Genomic DNA, 21,611 nt, shown 5'->3' with positions numbered 1-21,611 from the left:
ATCTTTAGCATACTTTAGGGCTATTCACGAACAAATTTGGGTGTTAAAAATGAGAATATAAATAAGGTAGAAAGAGTAGTTTACTTTTTACGAAAGACCAGCTTGTTTTATGTTATTCTCTATGAATAGTAAGTATGACATATCAGTTACGTTTGGAGGCGAGGCCGTGGCTCATCAGTGGCTTGACATCCTTGGGCTCCCGTCCACGTGTCTCCGGAAGGTAACGCCAGGTGAGCAGCAGGCAGTAGAGGCATACGCACATGCATGGGATGAAGGCAAAGGAGCTCCAGACACTCTGGAGCAGGGGAAAGCACATGCCCACCAGGAAGTTGCCTATCCAAGAGAAAAGACTGCCCATCGACATGGCTACAGGTCGAGGCGAATCCTCAAGAAGCTCTAAACAAATATTTAAATATTAACAAAAACTATTTTCATGTTAATTTACAAACCTGATCCGATGAAATAGGCAATGGGACCCAGGCCGAGCTGGAAACCCAATATAAATGTGAGGATAAAGAAGGCACAAAAATAGGTAAGGACAGTAGAACCAGATCGCTCCAGAAAGAATAGACCCAAGGACATGGCCAGCAGAGCCAGAGCACACATGGAACAAGAAATCATCATCAAAGGACGGCGGGGAAACCTGCGAATTAATAGTGGCCCTAGAAGAGATGTACACAGGTTAAAGCCTCCTATTCCTAGGTTCAACCAAGTGGCTGCCCCTTTCGAGAAACCAGCATCTGTTAGAATGGAGAGGGAATAGAAGAATATCTGCAAGATAAATCCAATAATAATGCCAAACTTATTTCAAACTTTGTACCTTAAACTTACTGCATTGATGCCACTAAGTTGCTGGGTTGCCTGGAACGAGCAGACCAGTAGAAGTGGCAGCCACAATTCTCTATCCCCTAGAACGGAACACATAGAGCTTGATTCAGAGTTGGCTTTGGTCTCCAAAGTGGCTTTCATTTCGAGGAGTTCCTGACGCACATCCTCTTCAGCATTCTTTCCACGTAAACGTAGTAAAGCTTGCTCACTGGCGGCGGAATCTTGCTTTTGTAGATAAAGCCATCGAGGACTCTCAGGAAACCACCAAAGGAGCAGAAGCGAGGCCAGGACCAACAGGCTGTATAAGCTAAGGGCATAAGGCCATAGTCGCTCGTTGCCCAGCAGGTGGGATAGAGTGAACACCTGGGCGAGCATAATTCCACCTGTTACACCGATGCATGTAAATACTCCAACGCTACCACTAAGCTCAGAAGGAGCCAACTCCAGTAGGTACATAGGTTGAGCGGTAAAGATTATGGCGGAGGCGATACCGCCCAGAAAACGACCGGTTATTAGCATTTCCAGGGACTTGGCTGCACGACACCAGTTGAAGAGAATGCCGGAGACCATGAGCAGCACACCGCTAATAAGCAGACAGCCTTTACTGAAAGCAAAACAAAGGATATTTTGTCATGACCCAAAAATCAAGGATTCCTTACCGGCCATATTTGTCGCTAAGAAGAGCACTAAAGCAAGAACCGATGATGCCTCCAATCAGATAGATGGACACAATGCTCGTCCAGAGGATGTCCAGCTGGCTGGCAGTGACGATGGTATCGTATTCGGTCGCCAAAATGTCCTGGCACCATTTCTTAATGATCTCGGCTGGAGAGTTAAGGACCCCGAAAAAGTAGCCCACCGGAACCGTGGTGCCCAGCGTTACTGTCAGGCAGATGAGCAGCAGGAGAGGTGTCCAACCATTCATCCTGGGCGGAGTCACATGCTAGAACAAGAGCAACGAGATTTACACGATTAGCACTTCGAATCTTGCGCAAACGAAAGACTTAAGCAACAAACTTGTCCCGGATGAGGGAGAAAGTGTAAAGAAGTAGTAGAAGCAGGGAATCACCATTACAACAACCATGGCGATGGATCGATGCTGGCACGCCGAAAGCTAAACCGAAAGTGATTCGCATCCGGCGGTTCCCTCAGTGCCAATCGATGACTTGTTGAGTCATTCGCCGCGCTCGTATATCAATCATATAAACACATCTTCACATTGCTTGCTCCGTATTCCAAATACGTTTACAGCACATAACCGGCCATAGATAAATTCAGACTTTTTGTCTTACGAATACTTGTTTTCTTATCATTGACACGGGAGCGTTTGTTTGCTCTAACTACTAGCTGTGAAATGTAAGTCAGTAGTTCTATACTCTTACGAATTTCATCAGGAAGCTTTGGTCTTGAGAAAAACTGGTTTTATTAACCTACACATAAGCATAAACAATATCAGATTAAGCGATATCTAAGAATATTTCTTAAGCAGTCAAAAATAATTTGGCAAAACGCTGGCATTTAATTATCTAATCCAACGCCGTGGAAGAGCATCCAGTTATTGTTCCACGGCGCTTTTAGTTCAACAATAAATCTAATTAACAGAGTATTACTTTGCGCTTCGTCCCAAGGCGTTTTAATTGAACTTGTGCATAACTTGTGATAAGGGGACGGAGCGCTAAAAGCTTTCTTACAGGGTGACTCTTAAAGTTAGATCCATTTTCATTTATTGGTTTGTACAAAAAAGAACTTACAAACTAGGCGGGAAATTACAATTAGTTAGAGCAATTTGACCCTGAACAATGTGGACTCCGGCTTATTGTCGGCTTTTACAAAAGGCACAAGACTTGGACGAATCATTGAGTGGCCAGTGACCCCCCATGCCATTGGAGTTAAAACCTATTACCACATATCACCGGCTACTTAAAACTAATTGTAAGTTGAGACCTCTCTGGGCAAGGCATCATTTGACCTTCGAGCGGAAGCCTTTTGATACAAGAGGTGCCACTTCGGAGGGATCGCGTCCTCGTGTTTCCGGTAGATAGAATTTCGTTAGCAGGAAGAGTAGCACACATGTAATGGAGAAGGGCAGGAAGACAAAGGCGCCCCAAGCGTTCTGCAGCAGCGGGAACGAGATGCCAATTATGAAATTGCACGTCCACGAGGCAAGACTTCCCATCGACATGGCTACGGAGCGGGGAGCCACCTCGAAAAGTTCTGCAAATTAAAGAACACAAATCAAATTAGTTTAAAGTCTAAAAATAAAACAGCCATTCAATTAGAGAGTCACTGTGTCTGGGAACGTTTCTGATAGCCGTAAACAAATGTGTGCTGAGCCATTGAACCCGATTCGATTCCAATTCCGTCTCAATTGCTATATCACTTCTTCGAAACACGAGCAGCTGTCCCAGTCACGATTAGAATAGCTACTGAAACGCTTATAAATAATGGAGTCACGCGACACATTACCTGAGCCTATGAAGTAGGGAATGGGACCCAATCCAAATTGATAGAAGAATATGTACCCCATGATGCAGACGATGCAGGCAATTGCAAACCAACTGACTTGATCCTATAAAAGATATAATTCAAAGTTAAGTTGAAATAAAGACAATTAAGAAGAAAACAAAACTCACAATATAGAACAAGACAAAGGCAATGGTGAATAGGAAGACGGAGCATAGGGCGCAGGAGAACATCATCAGTGTTCGTCTATTGCAGGTTGCCATCAGCCAGGGTCCAAACAGAGATACGGAAAGATTTAGGCAGCCAGCACCCAAATTGGCCCACTGGGCATTCACTGTGGACAATCCAGCTTTCTCAAAGATGCTGACCGAGTAATAAAATATCTGGAAAAAACAAAAATATTTAAATAATAATAATCATAAAATAGAGAATACCTTAACTTACCGCATTAATTCCCGACAGTTGCTGACCACCATGGAAACAGCAGACAATGATCAGAGGCAATGTGAGGCGAGGATCGCGCAGCACATCGCAGAAGCTGCTAGTCTGAACCTTAGCATTTGCCTCAGCCTCCATCTCCGCCATCTCTTGACCGATTAGCTCATCCGCATCCTTGCCACGAAGACGTTGAAGCTCCCTCCTGGCAGCCGCACGGTTTCCCTTAACGATGTACAAAAACTTTGGACTCTCTGGGAATAGGTAGGATGGCAGGTAGCAAACGATGATCAGAACCATGTATGCGGTCAGTGCATAGTGCCACAGATCCTCGGTGCCAAAGACATCAGCCAGACTGCAGACCTGACCCACTACGACGCCTCCAGTCACTCCCACGGCTATGAATACGCCCAAAGTGCCGCGCAGAGCCAAGGGAGCCACCTCGGATAGATACATGGGCAGAGTGGCGGTCACAAGGCCGGAAGCCAGGCCTACAATAAACCTGCCAATCACCAACATCTCCACGGAGCTGGCTGCTCGGCAGAAGAAGAAAAGGACCGCTCCCACGGTGAACAGGGCCCCGCAGATGAGAAAGCATGCTTTTCTGAAAAAGATAAGGGAATTATTTATTTATTACTCAAAAACTGGTATGTTTCATTTATAAAGATTCATATCAGCGGAACTTATACAAAGATGTATGGTGTTGTGTAATATAAACTTAGTTAATACTATTAACTATTAGAAAACAAAAATTAGATTTATTTTTGCAATACTATAGATTTAACTACGTTTTCTTGGCACTAGAGTGTTCACCCTTTTGAAACTTGCACTGTAAATAATTGTTATGGCATAATACCCGCCACTTCTGAATGGCTTATATTGATATATGAATTAGTTGCGGGATTAGAGGCACTTGAGAAAATCCAAAGGTGCTTATCTGGTTGATTAATAGCTACCTGCCGAATTTATTAGCCGCACCAGCACCGCCTAGCGAACCGATGGCGCCGCCGACCAGGAACACAGAAACAATGCACGACCACAAGAGATCCAGACCGCCCGGACTGAGGTTGCTGCCATAGGTGTCGTGTAGGGTCTGATTACACCAGACTTTCATTAGCTGTAAAGATAAAGATCGTTTTGATTCCATTGAGCGGCTAACTAGCTACGGATATCTTACGTTTGAGGGGGCATTGATAACACCAATGCAATAGCCGGTGGATACAGCGCCGCCAAATGTGGTTGCCAAGGCCACCAGCAGGAGGAGTTTGCCCCATCGCGGTTTCTGCAAATGTTTCAAGCATAATAAGTTATATTGCAAAAACCACTTCCCTTAATCGTGTTTTAAATTTGGACTCTGATAGTGATTGAGTGCGTCATTGTGCGGGGTCATTTCGAAATTCAGTTGGGGGTTGGCCTTATCAGAACTTTTTGATTAATTCTAGCTTTGTCATAATCTGTATAATTAACGCTAATTACCGCTAATCTTGACCCAAGGGCAAAACTTTCCATTTCTTTGCTATGACATTTGGGTTCAGCTGCTATTAAACAAAATACTATTTATAATACTATTTATGAGCACAATGTTCTAATCGAATGAATATCCGCAAGCGGTGTCTCTTTATAACTGATAAGCAATGGCTGAGAACTCAGCTGATTATACACACTGGGAGATCGGGCTGTTTGCCAAAAAAAAACCCCGGTACGTACCAAAGTTCTCGTAAACAATAGAGGTCAAAGATACAGTACTAAACACATTCCGTAAATTAAAAAAAGTGTTAAGTTTACGTTTTAAGTTAGAAGCTTTAAAACATACTAAGCTATTGCGGACTACGGATTCTTAACTCTTCTGTATGTAATTATTCTTTTAAAAAGTTTGTATATGTATAATCTAAAATATACGTAGATTCCAAACTAATCATTTCTTTCTTTGTATTTTAATTTCTTATCAAAGTTTTATCAATTCTTAAAAAATGAATCACAACATAAAAAAGTTTGGATATTTCAAAGCTTTTAGAAATTACTTATCTCATTTCATCTCTGAATAGCTTTAAAATTCAAAAGGAAATAAATATATAAAATTTTGTCCGCCACTGTATGTACATATATAACCCAATGTCAACATAGGTTCCACTGTATATGAATCAACCATATGCTAATGCGTTGATTGTGCATGTGTATATAAATCTATATAGTCGATTTTCAAAACAACTAAGAAAGAAAAAAAATATATACAATACATATACTATTCAAGTAAATTTACACACAAAAACAAGAAGAGAGTACAAAAATATTAAAAATAAAATGCGTGAGATAAAAGAAATGAAAACAGCATCCGGAAAGAGAGAGAAAAACAACGTCATAGAGAGAAAACAAAGGAAATGTGCATGTGCAGATACAGTCCAAAGAACAACAACATCGTTATATTGGTGGTAGGTAGTTCAGCGATCTTCCAGCTCTCGCTCTCACCTGAACTATCGCATCTGGAATCTCACCTGGTCGGTTTCCGTTTGGGTCGTTAGCAGTTCCACTCTTGTGGGCTGTGGGTACAATTGCTGGGCCTCCGCCAGCTCACTTTTGTTAGCCATAATTATGGACTTTGATGGGCTATTACCACTTTATTTAAGGGAACACTTTTTAAGGCACTGGAAACGGGAACACTCACGTGTAATGCGTGCGTGTTAACACAGTAAGAACAATTGCTAACAATTGGCGGTAAGATAAGTTAATGTATTCGAATCAGTGTTGTGTAACGGTAAGCGTATGTGGATTTTTAATTCCCGATCCCAACAATTTGGAATCACAATTGTTTGTAAACGGCGCACCGCCAGCAGTGCACGCGGGGATAAAATATGGACCGGAGCGTTATGGTTTGGCAGCGTTGGAGTCGGAAACGCGACTAAATGCCAGCTGAGCGGCGTGGTTGGTGGAGAAAGAGCTTTTGCTAGGAACGAACAACAGCCAAAACAAAGTTATGGTTGCCGGCAACCGATAAACTCAAAACAAGAAGTGCACCCCAAACATTTAATACCCTTGAAAAAATTTAAAAAAAATAAAAACATTTTTTTGGCCAATTATTATTTTAGGAGTTTTCGTGTTTTGGGAACAACTATCTATAAATATGAAGATTGATAGCTTAGACCTACTTTTATATTTTTTACCAAAAACTTTTCCAACGTTTCCTTTTACAGTTTCCAACTTCATTCATTATTTTTCATTTTGATCTGCGTTTTGTTTTAATAATAAATTTTATTTACCAAGTTGAAGTGTAAAATACAAACATTAAGATAAGAATCTGATTATCAAAAAAACCGATCTAAATATTATATTCTTTGCAAGGGTATAAAAAGCTCTTGCCCGCGTACTGTTGCCAGAGTTTTAACTTAAATGAGTTAGCTGTTGGTAGCAGCTAAGCTAAGCGCTTAAAATTAGTATAAATTATTAATAACTAATTTAAAGAGAGCAAAAATATTAATTAACATAAGTGTTTGTTGGTACTTAAATATTTAACAAATTGTTATCCAACAAACTTTACTTCATGGCTTCTGGCATCATTGCCTCACATATGCTTTTTAAATTGCGCGCGTTATATTTTTATCGATAAGAGGTTTTCAGAAATGGCAGTTGTAAAGAGACCTATGTAAAATATGAATATTTGTTTTTTTACGCACCCCATTATCTTAATTCATTATGGCTTGTATCTGTATTTCGTAATTAGTAAGTAAGATGTTATAGAATTATTTATGTAATATATTTTCGTGTTGTGTTAACAAGCCTTAAGGTGCAACCATCACTAGAGCTAAGTGTCACCTCTACGTCTTCGACCAGCTGTTTAATTTTTTGTTGACGTTGTAGTTGGAAGCGTAGCGTCTCTTACCACCGCTTAAGTTAAGTATAAGTTATTAAGGAGATCGTTCGATATGTCGGCGGTGGCCTATGACTCCCTGCTGTCCACGACGGCGGTGATCAGCACCGTCTTCCAGTTCCTCTCCGGCGCGTAAGTTATCGAACTCTCAAAATGCATTAGGACAGGCACTATTTAATAACAATTGTTTGCGTTACTTGCAGCATGATATGCCGAAAGTACATACAGAAAAAAAGCACAGGCGACTCTTCCGGAGTTCCCTTTATATGCGGTTTCTTATCGTAAGTAGAAACTGCCGACATGGCACTACTGAGATAAATTGAAATTTGTCTCGGTTGGCGACCCGACTTGGTTGGCGTTTTATTGGCTACCCACATAAAAAGGAGCGGGGTTTGTCTTAAAATAGGATGGCTTTAAACATAAATTATCTGTGTATTGAACGACTACCAATATATTTTGATGATAAGCTAGAAATTATTTTAAAATTCCTTGTTTCTTTGAAACACTTAAATTTCAAGATCCACCACGATTTAGGTAACCTCACATTTTCTAATATGGATTATTTAAAGAAACCGAAAACAAACAGTATTCATAGTTAGTCCCTGCACCACTATAATATGTCCACTAATTGTGGGAACATCGACTGCTTGGTTGGCAATTTTTCTTGTTTTGGCGTTTAACATGTTTTTATGAATTGAAATTTATTTATACAGGTGCAGCTTTTGGTTGCGCTACGGAGTCTTAACCAACGAGCAGAGCATTGTGCTGGTCAACATCATTGGATCGTCGCTCTTTTTGGTCTATACGCTTATATACTATGTGTTCACCGTCAACAAACGTGCCTGTGTCAAGCAGTTTGGATTTGTTCTGGTCGTGTTGGTATCGGTCATTCTGTTCACGAATCAACTGGAAGATCAGCGCGATCGAATGATACACGTCACAGGTAAGAGCACGTTTTCGGAGCTATTTCAACAAAGTCATGTTTTCTAAATTTCAAAACATTTTTACAGGGATAGTTTGCTGCATCGTAACTGTTTGTTTCTTTGCCGCCCCGCTGGCTAGTTTGCTGCATGTGATACGGGCGAAGAACTCGGAGAGTCTTCCCCTGCCCCTGATAGCCACGTCCTTTTTGGTCAGCTTGCAGTGGCTAATTTACGGAATACTGATATCAGATTCATTTATCCAGGTGACCCACTTCCCACGACTTACTGGCCAGACAGTGAATTACTGACAGTGGCAATTGTTTGCTTTGCTTTTCAGATACCCAACTTTTTGGGTTGCATATTGTCTCTGCTGCAGTTGGGTCTGTTTGTCCTATACCCGCCGAGGAGTTACTCCGGTCATGGCTACAAGCTAGTCGAGCAGGCGGTGCCGTTTTAGAGAACTAATCGGCCACTGCCGCGCATTTCGCTTTGGCATCGGAGCGTGTCGCATTCAGGATTTATATTTTAGTATAACTTTATGGTCGAACATGCCGCTTGCTTAGACGCCAAGCTTATTTACTATAGACATACGTAATAGTAAGCCTATATTTATTGTAAAGTATTTATTAAACCCCGAAGATTTGCCTCGAAAATGCGACTACTTACATTGCTTTGTTGTTCGATGACGCCCATTATTTAAATGTAACTTCCGGAACTTGTTTAAAAAAACAAAACACAGAAAACGATTGAGTAACAGAAACTCTTGTTGATTCGATCTGATAGTAGATAAACACAAAACCCCGAATTCGATTTAGCGCGGTCTGAACAGATTGCGAGCGGATTGCTGACTGTGGGAATAAAAATAAGTGAACCCAGTGCACTTTGCTGGATTGCGGTCAATGGTATCGATAAGCTGATATGCTGATATTCCAGGTCATAAACTTTTGAATTAAGCGACCGTATATTGGCTGTTTTGCACCTCTGATTTAATGAAAGTGTTCGTTGGTGCGGGGGTGATGTCTGATCAATGAAAACGGTTTGGCTAAATTCAATAATTGTCCTTATCGGCATGCGTGAAATTAACCAACAAACATTCACTCAGATAAAGCGGTAATCTTTATTTGGCCCCCAGAAAACTCCCAGCATCGATAAGCTAATTTTTTTGGGGGCGGAAATGATTAAGTGGGATCATAAATATTTTTTTTTTTTTTAAACTTAAATTTGAACCTAGAGACTGTTACTAATTCAATATTTACCAATACTGGTTTGGGGGTTTAACAACTCCTGGTGGTATTTTTTTCCCCCCCAGAGCTACGGCCACACTGCCAAATCTTTGTGAATCATTGTTTTTCTTTAAAACAAATAGTATTCTAGCAAATAACAGGATGCAGGATCAGAGTCCCGAACTCTACGAGGAGGTCAAGCTATTTCGCAATGCTCGTGAGCGCGAGAGGTACGATAACATGGCCGATCTGTATGCGATTATTAACACAATCCAGCAGCTTGAGAAGGCTTACATACGCGATTGCATTACGCCGCAGGAATACACGGCTGCGTGTTCCAAATACCTGGTCCAGTACAAGGTAGCTTTCAAGCAGGTGCAGTGCGACGAGTTTCCATCAGTGGAGACGTTCGTCAAAAAATTCCGCCTTGACTGCCCTGCAGCATTGGAGCGTATCCGCGAGGACCGACCCATTACCATACGCGATGATAAGGGCAATACCTCCAAGTGCATCGCCGAGATTGTGTCGCTGTTCATAACCATCATGGATAAGTTGCGCTTGCAGATTAACACCATGGACGCCCTGCAACCCGATGTAAAGGATCTGGCGGATAACATGAACCGATTGTCTCTGATCCCGGAGGACTTTGATGCCAAGCTGAAGGTTGAGAAGTGGCTAGGCAGCCTGAATGAGATGCAAGCCTCTGATGAGCTAAGCGAGGGTCAGGTGCGTCAGTTCCTCTTCGACTTGGAGTCGGCGTATGCGGACTTCAACAAGCTGCTGCACAGTCAGTAGGGGACAATTTCTCATTGTTTACGTGTATCTTTAAATATAAATAGCTTATTCCGAATTAAACAAGTTTTATATGTACCTAAATAATAGTTTTTCTTACTATTTTTTAAAGTTAATGATGAAATCGTTTGTCATCCTTACTTTAATCAAATAAAGATTAATGAAATTAATTAAGATGGAAATGAAATACGTATTCGACATTCGACTTTAAAAACGTAAAAACACTTTTTCATCGCAAATAATGTTTGAAATGGCCCAGATTTTAAATACATTCCATTCCTCTCCCATCAAACATTCCAACAAATTTAAGTAAAGTACGCGAAGGTATTTCCTCTTTTTTGCATTTTGTTTGGATTTAATCGTATCTTCTTTTTTGTATTTAGTTTAAATATTAAGGTTATAATTATACATATAAGTTTAAACCGATTACAATAATTAATTTTTGTTTGTTTTGTTTTTTCTCATTCACGTTATGTTTGTGGTTTTGTTTTCTTTAATATATATACTTGTATTTTTTAATTTACTGTTCTGCTCTTTCCAGTTTCTCTCTTATGCTCTTAAATCTGTTAAATCGTTTTACGCCTTTAATAATTAATAATTGTTACTCTTTATCTTTGTAAATTTATTTGTATGCAATGTGAAAATGGTACTTGGTATATTTATGCGGATGTTGCTGTATGTTTCGTTTTATTTGTTTCATTCTTTGTTGTGTGTGAGGAAGTGGTTGGTGTTAAGAGTCGCCTCCTCCCACCTGAAACACCTCCATGCTGTGTGTGTTTTATCTATGCGAGTGTGGTGTTTGTGTTTTGTTTTGTGGCTGAGAGGGAGGAGGGAGGCGTGGTCAGGACGCTGCTGGGCGGCGCCTTTACAGTGCGTTCGTAGTAAAAACGTTTCTTATTAAGTAAAGTATGATCGCTTATCTTCGTATATTAGATAATCCCCATCCGACGCTGGCGAGGAATTCTCGCTCCCCGCCCCGTCGACGAGTACTTGTTGTTGATGTTGTTGTGGCGGCGGTTGCTGCTGCTGCGGTTGCTCCTTGACGAGCATCAGTAATTGACCGGGAATACTCGGCATCGCCGATGTCGTCGTCACTATTGGTGCTGATGGCGTGGTGGTGGCATCTATAGTCGTTGTTGTATTGCTGGCTGCTATTGTGGTTACTAACGTGTTGGTGGCGTGTGTGATGGGCAGCGCTCGGAGATTGCTGGCACTGTTTTTGCTGTATATGTGGTGAATGGGCGTGGTGGTTGTGGTGGTGCTGTTGCTACTGCTGCGAAGGCTATAGAAGTCGCTCGCTCGGGCGATCTGCAGGGGCCGCCAGATCGTGTTCTCCGGAAGCTAGTTCTGTCCGGTCCAGTACGAGGGCGAGTAGCCTTGCTTGCCAGCAGACTTTGACTGGCTTGTCGACTGCTGACGCTGTCCAGCACTGTTCGAGTCCTGTAAAAGATATGGATGGTGATCAGTAAATACCAAAATAAATCCTGGACTGATTGATGCTGCTGCCATCGCAAGCAGAATAATCCGCTTCTTTCGGCCTCAACTCGGCCATCCATACACAAATGTGGGTTAACAGATAGAGCACACATAGTTATAAATAAAAATATTCGCTGATTATATACACGGCAGACTTATAGTAAAGTATTGGCACATGAATGGATATGCTTCTGATTACAGCACGACCCCTTTTGGCAAACGATTCCTTCTTTTCGGCGCCGCTTCTGTGGGATTCATGCAACTAGAGACTAGATGATACAAAACAAGATGTGATGAGAAAGATTACGTGTGGGTGAGGCATGCGTGGGTGGGTTAGCATTGTGCAGTTCACCAAGGATAAAGCAACTTTACACATGATTACAACAAAAGGAACTTACCCGGCGGGATGAGCTATGAATCCTGCCGTCCATCTAATTGTTGTCCCATAAAAAAATCAAAAGAAATTATAAAGAAAAGTCAAACAATAGAACAGTTTCATGCATTTCACAATTCTTTCTCACTACGGTCTATTTCATTCCGAAAAATAACTTCCCTAGGAGACTAAGCTCCCTGCTGATGAAGATGCTTTAAAAACAATATCAAAAAATCTTAAAATGCATGAAATGTAATTTGTTAGTAACGATCACAGGTGAAAACTAAAGGTTTTAATAATGAACACAAATAAGAATACTTTAGGTGAGTTTTACAGGAAATGTGTGTTAGTAAACGTGATAAATAATGCACAAGAACAAGTTTAGTTAGATGTACAATGTAAAAAATATACCAATACATGCTGTAGGTTCAACAAAATCAAATTGGAAGCTGCAAAGGAAAAGAACAGTGTTATTGGCACATCCATGATATATGTAAGTGTGGGTGTTAAGTGCTATTACAGACATAAACCAATAGTTTGACTAAGAAAACGAAAATAAAATGTTGTGGTGAGTGGTAATCTACGAATGGTGCAAACTGAAATTTGTGTGTGAATTAGAATGAGATGAGATGCCCTAAGTACTCCATCAGTCGGCAAAGAAGGATATACCGCTGACATCGTCGATATTCTGCTCAATGTCATTGCAACTAGCGACGACACGCTGATCGGGACACGGGACAGGGTCGGTTTGCCAGATCTGCTGATATGTAATTTGCTGACCATTTTCATGGATAAGGACATGGCTCTCCACCCCACCGCCTACAACAACATGAATTGGTATTTCGGAATGTACCTGATGGATGGGCTGATGAATCATATTGTGGTGTCCGGCCGCTGGCATGGGCAAGAACATGCCGTACGGTTGGGCCGAGGTACCGCCAGCCGTCTGCGTGTTCGGCATATTGAAAGGCGGCGGAGTGCCCGAGTGGAAACTCTGCTTTTCATAGGACTGTAATAAGGTAAAATGCAAAGATCAATTATTAACAAATCCGTAAAAATTGTTTTAACCAGGGCTGTGAATTGTTTTGTTTCTTACTTTAATAGTGGCACAATAGTGCCATGTTCTCAATGCCACAAATAAAAAAAACATTCAATGGCGTTATTAATCAGGTTTAAGAGATCCTGCATGTTACTCCACAGCCCTGCTTATAACCATACGTACATTAACCTTGTTCAGCGCGACGTGTCCCTTTCCGTACATAGACGAGGTCAGATCGGATCCAGTGCCTGTCTGCGACTGGTTGGAGACCGCCTGCGTTTTGCTCTGCTGGTTAACGCTCGACGAGTAGCCGCCCTTACTGTAATCCGGCGTGGTCTGCGAGAGGGTGTCATAGCCGGTCGAGCCGTAGCCCGCGCTATACGAAGGCTTCGGGAACTGTTGACCGGAGGCAGTGTTTGCTGCCGGTATTTGCTGCTTTTATAAACAAAAATTAAACGATATAAGCACTTACATGAAATATAGTGTAGTGTTTAAACTTACTGGATAAATGGCGGGAGTGCCATATTGGAAACTACCGGGCATCACATTGCCGCCATAGAAGTAGGCATAAGGAACATTCAACATGGGCGCACTCGAGCCCGCCTGTTGTGACATTGTGCTGGAGACCTGGGAAATATACTTGTTTGACTAGCGATCCTCAAACTCTCAATATCTCAACTTACATTGCCAACCGGACTGGAGTTATTGTCAGTGCGAGCAAAGCGTCCGTCATTCATGGCGGAATACGTCACAGAGCCGAGGTTATCGCGTCCAGCAGTTCCTAAACTGGCCGGCGGATAGTTCAGATCGTAATACCCTTGCTGCAACCAAAAATAATTAAATTAATATGTTATCAACGTAGCAGATAGTTTGTGTTATAATGGCTGTGAAGACGATGGACCCAACTTTGTCAGACTTTAAGCATCCTGCAAGGTCTGAAAAAGTTACGTGCCCATCCCAAACGAAATGAAATATGTTTAAGTAAATGCAATAAATTTATACACAAGTCAGATGTAAGTTTACAAAATTAAAAACAAAAAAACAATGATTACGAAATCGAATGAGTTAGGAGCGTGAATAAGTTAACAGATTGAAAAGTATTAAGAAATTCAAGAAAAACATAAATTATAACAGAGTACAGGAGAAGTAGGATTAGTTGTTGGTTAATTTGGATAAAGCAGAGCCTGGAGGATAAGCAATACATATGGATGATTTCTTTTTTGATGATGAGTATGATAATGCCGGGAATGTGGAATCTGGATGGAAACGGAAGCGGATGGTTCAAACGAAATTAAAGTGCAAGGTGGCGAAAGAAAGTGTCAGCTTATTACACAATCACACACACACAAACAGACACAGACATGTAGGAGGTGGTGGTGTTAAGGACTTGATCACAGACATCGCGGTAATGTTATTATGTACAAATGTACGTTGAGAAACGGTTATAAAAATGGAAGGCCGCAACGTCAACGAGCCCGGATCCGGAAGAGCGATCTTTTATATAGCAGCAGGAGGCGAGCTGGGATGCGCTGAGCAGTTGTCGTATGCGTTTTAATGGATTTAGGAATTAACTTGACTATATGCGAAAACGTTGTAGCGAACATTATGGGAGGATATTGATACAATTACTGATTGATTAGAGACGGTTCGATTGATTGGTCGGTTGCATTTTGTAGTTGTTGGTTTGGTATTTGCTTTTGCTTTTCTCCATGAACTCACCACATGTGGCACTCTCTGTTGCATCAATTGCAATTCCTCGTAGGAATACACTGGTTGCTGATAGTATGGCAATCCAGTCTGAATATATTGACTAACCATTTGGATGTTGGTGGGCACCAAGCCGCTGCCGCTGCCACCACCACTACCAGCACCACCAGCACCCGATGCGCCGCCCACGCCGCCGGTGCTCGCTGCCGCACCTGGTCCGCCGGCGTTGCCCGCTGTCGTGGCAACACTGCCACCGCTGCCGCTGCTATTGCTGCTGCTGTTGTTCTTGTTGGTCAGCGAGGCCAGCACCGCAGCGGTGGTTCCCGTGGCCGTCTGGGCAACGGCCGCTGCTCCTACCGAGCTGGCACTGCTGCTGTTGTTGTTCACATTCACACCGACGCTGGCCGCGCTGCCACCGGCAACGCCGACTCCAGTACTTACGCCGCTCTGGCTAACGCCTCCGCCCACGCCGGCCACGTTGCCGCTCGCAACGCCCGCCGTCACATTGCTGACCGAACTGCTGCCGCTCACGTTGTTATCTGAAAAGATCGGAAAAGTATGGAATTAAAAATCGATATTATGATAAAGGGCAAGAGTGATTAGTATTTGTATTTCTATTAGAAAATTATTAGGTGTGACTAAATTGTTTACGCTTTAAAATCTCATTTGTGTTAAAACCACGATTACTTACTGTTCGAAACGACGGCTTGGTTAGCACCTGCCTGTCCGCTTACTGCACCACCATTGCCCGTGCTTCCGCTGCTGCTGCTAACACCGCTGCTGGTGGAGACACTGAAAGGTCAAAGAGATCAAATTTTAATTTTAATGAAATTCGACATCAAAATTGTCATGCACCAGGGGGATTCGGTTAGTCGAAAAAGGTTGATAAGCGCGAACCATGCTTGGCGGGGATCTTAACTCTTACCTGTCGTAGTGTGCGGCGCTGCTGGCCGATGTCGCATCCTTGAGCTTGGCGCTGTTAGTAAAATTGGCGTACTGCGAGGACGCGTTGCTCGCACTGCCAGCAAACCTGAACGAGCGAGAAGCCGCAATTAACCATAATGGAACCAGTCCGAATCAAGAAATTAAGGCAGAGGCCGGCATGCCCCACAGGGAAATTGGGTTTGGAATCGTCGCATTTTGTACTTACCCGCTGCTGTTGGACAGCCCAGAATTGCCATAAACACTCTGGCTGGACTGGTAAGCACTTTGTGGTGTTGAATATCCGGACGTGAGGTAGGCAGAGCTCGCATTGCCGCTGTTATGTGCGGAGTGCGATTGCGGGTTGGGTATGTTTTTTGGTTTTGTTTTGGGACATGAGCGAGCATTAAACGTGTTAGGAGAAAAGAGAAACAGTAAACAAAATGAATATTAGCTTCCTTTCGGACGGTGCAGATTGTTAGGCAGAACTTGCATACAAAAACATAAATAAACTTTAATGAAATGTTAACTTAATTAGCCAAGGCTAGAACCCTCACAGAGTTATTACTTTTGCAGTTGATTAATAAAAATATTAATTCTTGTTGAAATGGACAGACTTTTAAAAGTATGTATCTATCAAGAATACCATTTTCGTTTAAATTTGAGATTCAATTTTATATTTTTGCAAAAGTATCGTACAAAGGCTATCCGGATAATGATACGTTTATGACGTTGCATAGGTAAAGAAACATAGAAATTTAACAGTTGAGCCCAATAAAACTCCTTTTTATGGTGAATTTAAACCCTCTACAAGGGTATCCTAAACAAAAAATTATCAATGATGATAGATCCTAGCATACCTTGTGCTATTTTGGCTGCTGCTGCCTCCGACCGGAATGTTTTGCGTCGCCGTTCCTGCTCCCGCTACCGCACCTGTACCGCTCTGTGCCCCTGTGCTAGTCTGCTGCTGGTAAGAACTGGGCTGGTACGAGCCATATCCCTGCTGTTGATAACTGCTGGCCACCGAGCTCTGCACATTGGCATAAGTGGAGCTGCTGTAGCCACCAGGCGCCGTCGTAGGATAGCCACTGGCCGCCTTTCCCGCTCCACTATTCTGGTATGCGTTTTGATAGGCGTTACCACTGCCGGCCGTTTGACCGTAAGGATCACTCTTGGCCAACTGATCCAGCGCAGTCGTGGCACTTACCGCCGAACTAACGCCTTGCTGCTGCTGTTGCGCTGTCGAGCGACTCGTATAGCCCGCTGCACTCAAGGCATCGTTCTGTAAAGATGGAAAATGATCAAAATAAATTTAGTGTGATAGGAAAGGAAAATCATAATTTTCGAAATCAAATGAAAGATTAACTCACGATCTGGGAGCTTTGCAGACCCGCTGCCAACGTTGCCTGTTGTTGCTGCTGCTGGGATTTACTTTGGTAGTCATCTGGCTGCTGTTGCTGCTGCTGCCCGTCAATGCCAAAGCCAGACCCAACCTTCTCCGGCAGGGGCTCGAAACCGTCGTCTGTGCCGAAGTCCAAAGCGCCGAATTGCACGTCCAGGTAGCCAATGTTGTTCAGGGCATTGTCTCCTGGCATTTCGACTGCACTTGCCGGGATCTTCGAGGGCGGTGGCAGCTTTACGCGAGCCCGTCGCACCTGTGGTTGTTGCTGAGACTGCTCGCCAGTGCCTGCTGCCGTTCCCGAGGCAAACACGTTGGCATATGTGTTGGGATACTGACTCACACCCACGCTAGTGGTCGTTTGCGAGTACGCTGCGACAGGGTTTTGCGAGAAACCCGCTGGCGCCGGAACTGCTGCGGATCCTGGGCTGACACCTTGGCTCGCCAACGAGTTGAAATACTGAGATTGCTCGACCGACAGCGTAGCCGACGGCTTGATTGGCGTCGTCTGCTGCTGCTGGAGCTGTTGCTGCTGTTGAGCTTGGTGCACCAGCGTAGCGGCTGCAGACGCGGCGCTTGAGAATGTGTCGGGTGAGGCGGAAACAAAGGATGATGGAGTGCTGCCCGCTCCTACAGCGGCGGCGCTAGTTCCCGTTCCCGCTCCTGACTGCGTGCCCTGAGACTGAAGCTGGGGCGGTGGATTGCTGACCGCTGCGCTGTACTGCAGCAGCGGCGTTGTCGCCGAACCGGTCAGCGTTGCTGGCGGTGTGACTGCCGCTGGTCCGCTACTCGAGCTCTCCTCTAAATGAGATCCCTGTACCAACTGGTGTTCGAGACCCGGTGGGGCCGATAACTCGCTACCAGTTACAGTCGAGGCTCCTGTTCCACTCGATCCAGTACCACTGACCACGCTAGCAGCAGTTTGCGTTGCCAGGTTGCTCGTAGTGAACACCTTGCTGTCCTTGAGCGAGCCCTCGTATTCCTCATTGTTCCAATCGCCCCAGGCATCGTCATGAGCCTGCTGCTGCTTCTCGGCGTTCTGGGCAATGGTGTTGTCCCACAGCTCCACTTCGTGGTGGTCCTCGTTGGCATTGCCACTGCGACCAGGTCCATAACCACCGCCGGTGCCTCCGCTGCCGCGATCGCCACGTGGACCACCTGTACGTCCGCCCATTCGGCCGCCCCCGCGGCCAGAGCGCGAGACGAAGCCACCGCCTCGTCCACCACCACCAGGTCCACTGCGTCCACCGCCGTTGCGCTGCCCGCGATAGTTGTCATTGGCCCGATCCTCACCGCGGTCGCCGCCAGAGCGAGGCTCACGAGATTCGCGCTGATTGCGCTCGTTTTCGCGGGTCTCTCTTCCGCGCCCTTAAAGTCGGAAGATAAGGTTTTGATTCAGTTAAGTAAAAGAGTGAATTCACATCATTTAATAACTAGACTGTATAAAGTTGTCAGTCCTTTAATAAATAAAGATTGGGACTTACATCCACGACTGTCGGTGGAGCCGCGGGTACCACCGCGATTTGAGCTACGGTTCCGTGACTTTTCTCGCTTGTCCGCATTTGCATTGCCATCGGCCCAATCGCCATCGCCACCGGCACCATCAGCCGTGGCATTTGCAGCCTTGTTCTTGCGCTTCTTCTCGTACTTGGCAAAGGCGCCCTGAAACGGATAAGATTGAAGAAGTTGATGGTAATAGTAATAGTAATTAAACTAACCTGCGGTAGCTCCTCGATCAAAAAGTTGGCCGCTGCCTCCAAATCATAATCGCACTCGTTGAGGGCACAGCAGACCTCCTCTTCGGAACGTTGGGTCATAGTCAACAGAAGGGTGACCTTCTCATTGATCTGCGGATCCTCTGTGGTGCTATTGGTGATCTGGGCAATGCGCAACTGTTCGGTGGTGGCCTTGGGCTGGGCCTTCTCTGGTTTGTCTGTCTTGCTGGCATCCTGACCGCCCTTCTTGCCTGCGGCCGCAGCATGTGAGACTCCATCGTGGTGACCTGCTCCTCCTCCTCCGGAGTTACTGGCATTTGACTTTTTCTGGTTGCGGGTGTGGCCTCCGCCTCCTCCGCCGCCTGAACGAGTTTGTGTGCTCATCTCTATGTACACTGTATATACAAATTAGCTGCAGAACGAAAAAAGAGGAGAGATACGATATTAAAACCACGAGATCTACAAACTGAATGATATAATTTTAAATCAGTGCCGACTGGATTTGGAAATATAGAACCGTACGTCAAATATAAAACAATTCCGGAGAAATATCCTTACTATAGATAACAAAAGGAATAGCAAAAACAGGTCAATGGCTTAGATTCTTGAAAACCTGAAATAAATGTTGTCAGCCAATGTTAACAGGCCAACCAGAATATATGTAGATATTTCTAGCCATTACGGCTAATTACGGAAACCTGATCTCAAGAATATACTGAACATATCAAATCTCGGGGCTAGTGAATGGAAATATTAATGATAAATTCCCACAATCCAGACAGATTTTATCTGCGGATGTGCGGGATTGCAAACAAGTGGCCGAAACAGAGCCGCAAAAGAAAAACTGGCAAGATGAGAGTTCAATGTACATTTAATAAAAGAGAATGAAAGAACGTGAACAAACACACTTGCACGCACACACACAGCAAAACAAAGAAGGTGAGAGGGGGCAAGCTTAGCGTACGCACAAACAAAGCGAGCATTCAGAAATAACAAAAATTAATGAAAACGGGGTGCTGAGGGGAGGGTGGAAAATGTATTGGCAAAACAGGTAACAGGGAGTGGGCAAGAGAGGGGAATGGCGGGGTACGTGACCGCGACGCATCCAAGCCGAAACGTCAGCCGCTTTTCCAAAGGGGGTAGTTCATGGGAACATGGGAGAGTGAGAGAGGGCGGGGATAGGCGACCCCGATACTAAGTGCATATCTGAATCACTAAATTTTTGTTTTCAAAACAGTTTTATCAACGTTTGCCGTGAATAACGCCTTTCCATGCATTATTCATACACATACACACACGAACTATGGCACACAATCAAACAACCGCTGCCGCCTTTACTTTTCCATCAAGTTTCTCATTTCGCACGTCCGCCAAGATGTGTAGATTCTCCCCACAGGAACTGGTAGACTGGACCCGGTGGACCCGGAAACTACTTAATATCAATTGCAACGGGAATAGCGGGGACTGACATACACAAAAATTGATTTATAAACTCTTTGGCCTCCTCGCTTCGGTTTTTCGCTTTCGCTTTTGTGTTCGCTCTTCTACATCTGCCTTTATCGGCGTCTCCCTCGCACCCGCATTAGCGCGGGCCGCCAGTGTTGCCAGGTGCGAATGCAGTTGGCAAGGCTGTTAAATTAAGCATTAATTGGAGCACAAAAGTACGGTCAAAAGATCTTAGTCGCAGAGATGCTGAAAAGGCAATCAATATTAAGTCCAATATTGGCACAAAAACACCAAATCCAGGCAGGACTCGGATGGCACACATCACTAGGCACGCGCTCCGGCACTTGGCAACACTGAATGCGAGGGCATTGAAACCGAATGAAGCGCACAAAGAGGAATGCAAAACCGGACAAAGTGGCGTACACTGCGCGGAAAAAACGAAATGTACGCCTTGCTGCTGATGAAACATATTAAATTTCGGGTATTCTCCTAGAGACATTGTACTTCCAATGGCAAATTTAGGGTTAAATAGAAAATATTGCTTAAATATTATCTAGTCAGCCCCCGCCATGTGCACATACTTCGACGCCATTTCTGCAATGCCACACTAGCTGACTCTTTCGCTCTTATGTAAATCAAGGAACCCAGTAATTGACGGCAACACCGCCGCTCCAGACAGCGGTCACTATTGAATTTTCAATCAAGTTTTGAGCTGTCAAGACGTCGGATGACAGTACGAAAACACTTTACACAGGTGCGGGGACGCTTAATCTACACTTTAACAACTTAGAAGGCTTTCGGTCACGGCTTTAAATCGGGTAAACAAATTTTCAAAACGGAGCCACACACAATACCTGCAAATGCGCCGAGAAACGCACTTTTAATGTGACCGTGTTTGAAAGTCAATCGATAAGCGTTCTATCAACGCACGCAGCCCTGGAACTATATTTAGATTAGGCCAATTCTAGGAAGTTTCTTAATCCTCATATGTAAAATAATAATAAAATAT

At 43.9% G+C, this 21,611-nt stretch overlaps 5 protein-coding genes across 16 annotated transcripts; 2 read left to right on the top strand and 3 right to left on the bottom strand.

Moving 5' to 3' along the window:
* Positions 1 to 79: 79 nt before the first annotated feature.
* On the bottom strand, positions 80 to 1,920 carry LOC108108900 (solute carrier family 2, facilitated glucose transporter member 7). Its single transcript, XM_017217123.2, has 5 exons — positions 1,898 to 1,920; positions 1,488 to 1,771; positions 832 to 1,432; positions 450 to 771; positions 80 to 396 (listed from the first exon to the last, which is right to left on the bottom strand). The coding sequence occupies exons 1-5, from the start codon at positions 1,910 to 1,912 to the stop codon at positions 143 to 145; spliced, it is 1,476 nt and encodes a 491-aa protein (XP_017072612.1). The 5' UTR covers positions 1,913 to 1,920; the 3' UTR covers positions 80 to 142.
* Positions 1,921 to 2,535: 615 nt separating this feature from the next.
* On the bottom strand, positions 2,536 to 9,359 carry LOC108109066 (solute carrier family 2, facilitated glucose transporter member 1). 3 transcript variants are annotated; one of them, XM_017217410.2, is made up of 7 exons: positions 9,178 to 9,359; positions 4,904 to 5,008; positions 4,683 to 4,843; positions 3,736 to 4,330; positions 3,462 to 3,674; positions 3,295 to 3,397; positions 2,536 to 3,042 (listed from the first exon to the last, which is right to left on the bottom strand). In XM_017217410.2, the coding sequence occupies exons 1-7, from the start codon at positions 9,202 to 9,204 to the stop codon at positions 2,789 to 2,791; spliced, it is 1,458 nt and encodes a 485-aa protein (XP_017072899.1). In that variant the 5' UTR covers positions 9,205 to 9,359; the 3' UTR covers positions 2,536 to 2,788. The 3 variants fall into 3 exon arrangements, with proteins under 3 accessions (XP_017072899.1, XP_017072896.1, XP_017072898.1); XM_017217407.2 differs by lacking the exon at positions 9,178 to 9,359 and adding an exon at positions 6,219 to 6,642; XM_017217409.2 differs by lacking the exon at positions 9,178 to 9,359 and adding an exon at positions 5,203 to 5,250.
* On the top strand, positions 7,549 to 9,164 carry LOC108109067 (sugar transporter SWEET1). Its single transcript, XM_017217411.1, has 5 exons — positions 7,549 to 7,720; positions 7,792 to 7,869; positions 8,302 to 8,531; positions 8,599 to 8,774; positions 8,849 to 9,164. Exons 1-5 carry the CDS (start codon positions 7,644 to 7,646, stop codon positions 8,966 to 8,968), a joined length of 681 nt encoding a protein of 226 aa, XP_017072900.1. The 5' UTR covers positions 7,549 to 7,643; the 3' UTR covers positions 8,969 to 9,164.
* Positions 9,360 to 9,809: 450 nt separating the features above from the next.
* On the top strand, positions 9,810 to 10,696 carry LOC108109068 (vacuolar protein sorting-associated protein 28 homolog). The gene has a single exon (XM_017217412.2). It carries the CDS (start codon positions 9,897 to 9,899, stop codon positions 10,527 to 10,529), a length of 633 nt encoding a protein of 210 aa, XP_017072901.1. The 5' UTR covers positions 9,810 to 9,896; the 3' UTR covers positions 10,530 to 10,696.
* Positions 10,697 to 10,853: 157 nt separating this feature from the next.
* On the bottom strand, positions 10,854 to 21,491 carry LOC108109064 (protein lingerer). 10 transcript variants are annotated; one of them, XM_017217398.1, is made up of 15 exons: positions 21,457 to 21,489; positions 19,160 to 19,568; positions 18,926 to 19,103; positions 17,413 to 18,809; positions 16,903 to 17,324; positions 16,272 to 16,379; positions 16,047 to 16,151; positions 15,813 to 15,913; positions 15,134 to 15,660; positions 14,098 to 14,235; positions 13,916 to 14,041; positions 13,598 to 13,849; positions 13,229 to 13,384; positions 12,401 to 12,433; positions 10,854 to 11,966 (listed from the first exon to the last, which is right to left on the bottom strand). In XM_017217398.1, the coding sequence occupies exons 2-15, from the start codon at positions 19,538 to 19,540 to the stop codon at positions 11,868 to 11,870; spliced, it is 4,023 nt and encodes a 1,340-aa protein (XP_017072887.1). In that variant the 5' UTR covers positions 19,541 to 19,568; positions 21,457 to 21,489; the 3' UTR covers positions 10,854 to 11,867. The 10 variants fall into 10 exon arrangements, with proteins under 10 accessions (XP_017072887.1, XP_017072889.1, XP_017072888.1 ...); XM_017217400.1 differs by having other exon boundaries at positions 13,604 to 13,849; XM_017217399.1 differs by having other exon boundaries at positions 13,598 to 13,846.
* Positions 21,492 to 21,611: the final 120 nt, after the last annotated feature.

Source organism: Drosophila eugracilis, unplaced genomic scaffold, assembly GCF_018153835.1.
Source record: "Drosophila eugracilis isolate 14026-0451.02 unplaced genomic scaffold, ASM1815383v1 contig_1765, whole genome shotgun sequence".
Lineage (NCBI taxonomy): Eukaryota > Metazoa > Arthropoda > Insecta > Diptera > Drosophilidae > Drosophila > Drosophila eugracilis.
This window is presented reverse-complemented; position numbering and strand designations above follow the sequence as displayed.